Genomic DNA, 8496 nt, shown 5'->3' with positions numbered 1-8496 from the left:
CCTCTCTGATTCCATAGTGCTGTGCCATGAGCACAAGGCTCTCCTTTTGAAGGAATCCGGCAAGCTTGGGGTTGAGGGCTGACATTCCCATGAGAACTGTACCTGCTTCTGTGGAAAAGCGTTGGGTCTTTTCGTTCACCAGTCGGTCAATGACAGGGTAGAATGAGGACGTTCGGAGTTAATCCGGAGAGGACATGGATGGATGTTCGGTTTGAATTGGTGCTTCAGCTATAAAGTCCTGTAGATGGCGAGGATGTTGGGATTGTCTCTTCTCTTGTGGGGGCGGCGGTTGTACGGCGAGATCGACCTTTGCGCACAGGGCCTCTGCCTTGCTCCATATGGCTCTCCAAGAGTCCTCCGTGCGCTTTTCTTTTATACTTGTGATGACAGAGTGTGCGAGGTCAGTGGCAGTCTCAGGCAAAAGATCAGGGGACTGTAGAGTGTCAGACATGAACTTTGCTGTGCGGAACAGATCCTCAAACAGGATAAGGTGGAAGATGAATTCAGAATCAATGGGTGTGAGTAGTGACCGCGTCTCAGTCGATCTGTGGGAATTTGGCTGCGACTTAATGTCCTTTAAGGTTGCAATGATGGCTGGGAGGGTTTTTTGCACAGCGAGTAGTACTGGCAGGACCATCGCGTATTAGACAGTTTCTTGAGTTTAATGGGCTGCTGTGAAGGCTGAAGTTCCCTTTGCTTCATAATGAAATGGGCATGGACAAATGAGCCTGAGAAAAACTTTACGTATTTACCTCGTTGGTTGGATATTTAACAATTATTTACTTAACAAACAGTAAGATATTTCTGTCCTGCTAATGCTGTGTTTTATGGTCTCCATTCTAGCACCCTGCAGCTAATCTGGGCTTATGGTTTTACTAGAAATAGCTTGAGCTGATAATTGATGGATATCTCAGTGATCAAAACCAACAGCCACATTCCATTCTATGATTAGTGGTGCATATTAGACATATGTCTCTGGTCTGATTGAGCCTGCATTCCATAGACAATATATGATGTATGTTTAGCCGGGATAGAGATGGCCTGGAGGAGCAGGACAAAGGCCTCAGTATTCCTAAGTATCCTGGCATCTGGGAAACTAAGACAAGGTGGGGTTAAAACAACACCAGAGGCAGATGACCAGGAGATGAACCCAGAGTGACTTAGGATGGCCCTTAGTCTGAATGGGAAGGGTGGAGCCAGCCATGACAGCATTTTTAGGTCTATTATATATACAACTCTGCATTTTTGTGAAGGTTAAGCCTCGGCAACACAACTTAGGGTGTGCGGTCGACGGTTTCATTATTGCAATAATTAATCGATGTTGAATAAAGATGATTGTTTGAATAATTGTCCAAGTCTCTCTCAGTGCTGAGATTTCCACGACAAGGGCCATGCCTGCTCTTTGAAACTTTGACTAAAAAGTTTTCAACACAGCTCGAGAAATTGGAGAGATGTTTCACTTTATACATATGCCAGAGTCACTGCTTCCTCAAAGACACCTATACTGGTCTGGCTGTTGATAAAAGCCAAGGTGTTGTTTGGATGTCAATGGCTAGTGGTGCAATTCAAGTTTATTGGTCCAGACAAGGAGTTGGAACCAGTACAGGTAATAGAACCGAAAACACTTTCATGGAACAGAAACGGAACCGGGAGTGAAAGTGATCAGTACTGTTCCAGAACATAATTGTTATTTTAAAAGCATGGGAATCGGTTTATAACGTTATTTTACGTTCCCGGCATTTTTTTTTCTAGTCCCACAAATGCAAAGTCCTCCCTCTGTCACTCAGAAACTTCTTCCAGTGTCTACTTGCAAGCTGAAAATCTTTACCAGTGTGTGTGTGTTTAGGCTACTGTAGCCCCTCCCCCCTCCAAAGCATAGGCTACTGTAGCCCCTCCTCCCTACAAAGCATAGGCTACTGTAGCCCTCCCCCCTCCAAAGTATAGGCTACTGTAGCCCCTCCCCCTACAAAGCATAGGCTACTGTAGCCCCTCCCCCCTACAAAGCATAGGCTACTGTAGCCCCTCCCCCCTCCAAAGCATAGGTTACTGTAGCCCCTCCCCCTCCAAAGCGTAGGCTACTGTAGCCCTTCACCCCCCAACGCATAGGCTACTGTGTTGACGTTACCATAGACTACTGTATTGACGTTACCCTAGGCTACTGTACTGACGTTACCATAGGATACTGTACTGACGTTACCATAGGATACTGTACTGACGTTACCATAGGATACTGTACTGACGTTACCATAGGATACTGTACCCCCGTTACAAGCATGATTCAGAAGATAGGGAGAGAGATTTAATTAGCTGGAGAATAATTAACTTTTACAATACTAGTTAAGAATTCTATAGGCCTAGTTATCACGTTTCACATTGGATATGTTAACTACAAAAAGGAAACGTGTTTTTAATTCTGCTGCCGCTCTGCACACACAAGCTTGTTAGCTCAAAGGACATTCAAAGTTCCTCCATAGAAGCTCCTCTTCATAGGTATAATTCTGTGGACCTAATTCAGATAACTCATGTCATAACAAGATGCCCAGCGCTTCAAGCCTTTTCCTCAACCTTCTCTCGCTCTCTCGCCACCTGCAAAATTTCAGTCGCCATAGGCTACACTTGTCTGTCCATCACGCATGTAAACAACTCGTTTTCATGCTCTATCCGCACTGATTGACAAAGTCATCTACTGAGCTAAACTGGTTCATATCTTTATTTTTCTGGACGTAACAGTGGAATGGAACAAAAAGAATAGTGTTTCTGTTCAGAACGAAACAATTGGATAATAATTTGGTTCCAAACCCTGATCCAGACAAAAGTTTAAAAAAAAGAATAATTGGGATTCAGCTTTACCTGATGTGAACTTAACCTTATAGAGTTACTGTCACTTTTGTGGGCCCAACGTAAGGCTACAACACTATGAAGGATTCAGGGAAATTAGGCATTAGACTGTTAGCTTCCCTGTCAGTGACAGACAGCCCTAACTGGCAGCAGATTGTTCTGACTGTCAGCATTAAGACAGACAGACAGACAGACAGACAGACAGACAGACAGACAGACAGACAGACAGACAGACAGACAGACAGACAGACAGACAGACAGACAGACAGACAGACAGACAGACAGACAGACAGACAGACAGACAGACAGACAGACAGACAGACAGACAGACAGACAGACAGACAGACAGACAGACATTTAAACCGGCAGGTCCTCTCAGACCAGGGTATCCAGACAGACAGACAGACAGACATTTAAACCTGCAGGTCCTCTCAGACCTGGGTATCCAGATAGACAGAAAGATAGGCAGACAGACAGACCTTTAAACCTGCAGGTCCTCTCAGACCCGGGTATCCCTGTAAGAAGATGAAAGAAAAATCTGAAATAGGCAAATGGGGTCCATGGACATTTGGTCCAAACAATGTTGATAAATCATACTTGTAACTAAGAATAAAAGAATACAGACCTGGAACCCTGGATATCCAGGTTGGCCTTCTCCCTGTGTTCCATCATCACCCTGAAGAGAGAATCATATTGTGTATTGTGTAATATTGTGTATTCAGAATATTAGCCTCATGATAAATCAGATAACCTCTTCAATACAAACGTTCTGTTCTTCCATACGCCAGAAGTCACTAACCCTTTTCCCAATGGGCCCTGCATCTCCCGGTGCTCCTGGAGGCCCCCTGGGGCCCTTAACACCCTGGGGGAAGAGACCCTGGTCAAAACATGTATTGTAGTTTGCATGTGTTACCACGTGGTATAGCTGTGTCATCATTGAAATCATTAAATGACTGGCCATCGTACCGCAGGTCCGTGAGAACCCGGCTCTCCTCTGTACCCTTTGAGCCCAGACACTCCACTCAGACCCTTTAAGGGGGAAGAAATGAAGAGAGGGGGTGCGACAATGACTGGAGGTAAAACATCGACCTGTATTTAGCAATAGCCCATGAGAGAGCCAGCCTGTTCCCCGAGAAGGTGTTGTTGGAACCATATAAGAAAGAACAAGTGATCACACAGAGTAATAGATGACAGAGGGACACTCACCTGTGAACCCACGTCTCCAGCCTGACCTTCATGACCCTGTGCTCCAGCAGAGCCTGGGTCACCCGTCTCCCCTTGACCACCTCTTATTCCTGGAGCACCTCTCAGTCCCCTCTCTCCCCCTACACCCTTAAGAGAGACAAATAGGAAGAGAGATGGAGAGAGAGGGAGAGAGAGAGGTCACCAGCTTGGATGTGAACAGCAATGTTCAGCTAAACAGCAACTTCCCATCGGTCAACAAGGCCCTTTTACCATAATGTAAACATCAAATGAAGTGTTTACAAAAGCTAAACCAACTTTTTTGATTCATTAAATACTAACGTGTTTTCTTTGACAGTGAAACAACTATTTAATTCAGCCATTTAGTCAATGTAGAGCAGGGATCATCAACTAGATTGCTTGAGCAGATTGTCGGGTGGCCGGAGCATAGTTACAAATAGACGGCAAATTGACCGCAAGAAGCCTTGCTTACATTTGTATTCAATCACATGTTTCTCTCTATTATGCGTGTGAATACTTGGAACAGATCTCTTAAATTCCCTTGAGCTGATTTCCTAGTGTTCAACAATAAAAAATAAAAAGATGTTGTTTATTTTTTAGAAAACTTGGGGGGTCAAATAAAACCACCCCCGGGCCAAATTCTGCCCTAGGGCCATCAGTTGGGGCACCCTGCTGTTCAGTGATCTAGTAAGATATGTGTCTTCCTGTGTCAGATTATGTGGACAGTATTCGTCCTGGTCCTGGTGTTGTATTGATTCTAGAGTTCCAAACCTCTGTGCCTGGCGCTCCAGACGGTCCAAAGTCCCCCTGTAAAACACAGAAAGGTGGACAGGTGCCTGAGGTCATTGTCCAATCGTTATTGGTTACGGCATCATTTTCCCATTCAACTATAAAAAATATAGCTATACATTTGGCCGTTTATCACAACTGGCAGTTATCAGAATCTGCAACTTATTGACAATAGAGTTATTGAGGTAGTGGTGTTTTTACTTCGTCTCCCCGGTCACCCTTATTTCCAGGTCCTCCCATTGGTCCAGGCTCCCCCTACAGACACAGATGAAACAATACAGCCACACAGAAAAGCTCTCCTGTGTGATGGATGGATGGATGATTGAATGATCAAATTACTGATTGATTAATTGATTGATTTGATTAGTTGATAAATCGATAAATTGATTGATTACCTTGACTCCGTTGGGTCCAGACACTCCAGGAACCCCTAGCTCCCCAGGTGTTCCCATCTCTCCCTGTGGACAGGAAGGTGAAATAGAAACTTAAGTCACTCACAGATTAAATGCAGAACAGACAATTAAGATGCTGGGTATGAGAGAGTTACCTTTTGTCCAGGTAATCCATAAGATCCTGCATCTCCTTTCTGTCCCAGAGGACCTGGCTCCCCCTATCAGAGGAAACAGTCATTACCAACATCAACCAGACTGAACTTAAATATGAATACTTCAGATCAGAGGAAACAGTCATTCCCAACATCAACCAGTCTGAACTTAAATATGAATACTTCAGATCAGAGGAAACAGTCATTACCAACATCAACCAGTCTGAACTTAAATATGAATACTTCAGATCAGAGGAAACAGTCATTACCAACATCAACCAGTCTGAACTTAAATATGAATACTTTAGATCAGAGGAAACAGTCATTACCAACATCAACCAGTCTGAACTTAAATATGAATACTTCAGATCAGAGGAAACAGTCATTCCCAACATCAACCAGTCTGAACTTAAATATGAATACTTTAGATCAGAGGAAACAGTCATTACCAACATCAACCAGTCTGAACTTAAATATGAATACTTTAGATCAGAGGAAACAGTCATTACCAACATCAACCAGTCTGAACTTAAATATGAATACTTCAGATCAGAGGAAACAGTCATTACCAACATCAACCAGACTGAACTTAAATATGAATACTTTAGATCAGAGGAAACAGTCATTACCAACATCAACCAGTCTGAACTTAAATATGAATACTTCAGATCAGAGGAAACAGTCATTACCAACATCAACCAGTCTGAACTTAAATATGAATACTTCAGATCAGAGGAAACAGCCATTACCAACATCAACCAGACAGAACTTAAATATGAATACTTCAGATCAGAGGAAACAGTCATTACCAACATCAACCAGACAGAACTTAAATATGAATTCTTCAGATCAGAGGAAACAGTCATTACCAACATCAACCAGACTGAACTTAAATATGAATACTTCAGATCAGAGGAAACAGTCATTACCAACATCAACCAGTCTGAACTTAAATATGAATACTTCAGATCAGAGGAAACAGTCATTCCCAACATCAACCAGTCTGAACTTAAATATGAATACTTTAGATCAGAGGAAACAGTCATTACCAACATCAACCAGTCTGAACTTAAATATGAATACTTTAGATCAGAGGAAACAGTCATTACCAACATCAACCAGTCTGAACTTAAATATGAATACTTCAGATCAGAGGAAACAGTCATTACCAACATCAACCAGACTGAACTTAAATATGAATACTTTAGATCAGAGGAAACAGTCATTACCAACATCAACCAGTCTGAACTTAAATATGAATACTTCAGATCAGAGGAAACAGTCATTACCAACATCAACCAGTCTGAACTTAAATATGAATACTTCAGATCAGAGGAAACAGCCATTACCAACATCAACCAGACTGAACTTAAATATGAATACTTCAGATCAGAGGAAACAGTCATTACCAACATCAACCAGACAGAACTTAAATATGAATTCTTCAGATCAGAGGAAACAGTCATTACCAACATCAACCAGACTGAACTTAAATATGAATTCTTCAGATATAACTAAGACCATTCCTCTACTATTTATCTAGCATTATTCTATCCAAGTGGGAGACTGGTAAAGACTCCCAAAAGACCGCAAACAAATAAACTCCCACTCATACCCCAAACAAATAAACTCCCACTCATCCCCCAATCAGACATAAACAAACAAATAAACTCCCACTCATCCCCCAATCAGACATAAACAAACAAATAAACTCCCACTCATCCCCCAATCAGACATAAACAAACAAATAAACTCCCACTCATCCCCCAATCAGACATAAACAAACAAATAAAGTCCCACTCATCCCCCAATCAGACATAAACAAACAAATAAACTCCCACTCATCCCCCAATCAGACATAAACCAACAAATAAACTCCCACTCATCCCCCAATCAGACATAAACAAACAAAAGGGTTGTTCTTATCCGCCTGGCTAATTTCCCCAACCATGGCAGAAAAAACACACTCAAAATAACCCTGTCTCATCTTCTGATTTTGTTTGAATTGAATTGCTTTCAACCGCAGAATGAAGCACACCTGTTTTAACTGCTGAGGACAGAGGACAGAGTTATGGGAATAATGTGTAGTATTGTAACTCCCTGTTTGCAGTACATGTCAGTCTACTGACTGGCTCTGGCTCCTAGAGCGCTATTGGCTGCCAAGTGGTTCTTGGCTTTGGGGGGGAAAATTCTGGGAAATGATGACCGCTTGGTGTAACGCTCCCAGAGTTTCACTGTAACTAGTCTAGGAGGTCATGAATACAGTAAGCCGTGGTGTGTGTGGGTGTGTGGGTGCATGTGGTGCGTGTAGTGTGTGTGTGGGTTCGTGTGGTGAGTGTGGTGTGTGTGGGTACGTGCACATGGGACGGAGTAGATGGTCTTTTTTAAAGGGGGAGTGTGGAAGTGGGACTAAGGAGGGCCGGTGGTGATCAGTCTGGAACGACTGTGAAGAAAAGGAAAAGCCGTAGGAAACAAGACAAGCAGAGTGTGATGACTTTGACTCTGGTTACATGACCTTGCATCACTCCTATAGACTTACCTCTGCCCCCTCGTCTCCTTTACAACCAGACAGGCCCATAACCCCAGGGTCCCCCTACAGAGAGAGAAAGAGAGAGGGCGACGTGGGAGTTTACTGCACATTTCAAGGAATAACACTAACATGAGTGACCTCACTGAAGGTTTCCAGAGAAACAGAACTCTAATGTACTTTGTAATCTGGGCCTACTACACAGTTATCTGCTCTGAAAAACATCTGCTCTGGTCTGAGAAACATGTCAAGGGATTCAGGGCCCGGGGTGGGGGTGGAGGTGGGGGTGGGGACTGTCTTCACTCTAAATCTTCAATTTGAATATTTTTTAATTATTTGACTTTTTAATTTATATATATATATAATTTAAAAATATATATATATTTTTTTTTATTGCAGAAAAACCAGTGTACAGACAAAAAGTATAGAAACAGACAATGATAACATATGCTTATTAGTGATAACATATTTTTATTAGTCAATTTACATTGCTGAATATGACATTTTTCCATTAGCGCAATTCGATTTATGAAGTAAAATTGTTTTTCTTTATCTTTTTTTATAGTTAAGGAACTTCCCGTCAAATCTCCCAGGG

General features: G+C 42.5%; 1 protein-coding gene across 1 annotated transcript in view; it reads right to left on the bottom strand.

The window, feature by feature from the left end:
- The window catches only part of LOC120030984 (collagen alpha-1(VI) chain-like), a 52605-nt gene that overhangs the window by 11130 nt on the left and 32979 nt on the right, over positions 1-8496 (bottom strand). Inside the window, exons 7-14 of the mRNA XM_038976490.1 lie at positions 7914-7967; positions 5226-5288; positions 5032-5085; positions 4045-4170; positions 3805-3867; positions 3638-3700; positions 379-475; positions 1-108 (exon numbers count right to left, since the gene is read on the bottom strand). The exon at positions 1-108 is cut by the window's left edge and continues 140 nt beyond it. Coding sequence (XP_038832418.1) covers positions 1-108; positions 379-475; positions 3638-3700; positions 3805-3867; positions 4045-4170; positions 5032-5085; positions 5226-5288; positions 7914-7967 — 628 coding nt within the window. The remainder of the gene's footprint in view (positions 109-378; positions 476-3637; positions 3701-3804; positions 3868-4044; positions 4171-5031; positions 5086-5225; positions 5289-7913; positions 7968-8496) is intronic.

The sequence above is a fragment of the Salvelinus namaycush genome, chromosome 37 (genome assembly GCF_016432855.1).
Source record: "Salvelinus namaycush isolate Seneca chromosome 37, SaNama_1.0, whole genome shotgun sequence".
In the NCBI taxonomy this organism is placed as follows: Eukaryota; Metazoa; Chordata; class Actinopteri; order Salmoniformes; family Salmonidae; genus Salvelinus; species Salvelinus namaycush.
Note: the sequence above shows the minus strand (reverse complement) of the source record. Positions and strands in the feature narration are given on the sequence as shown.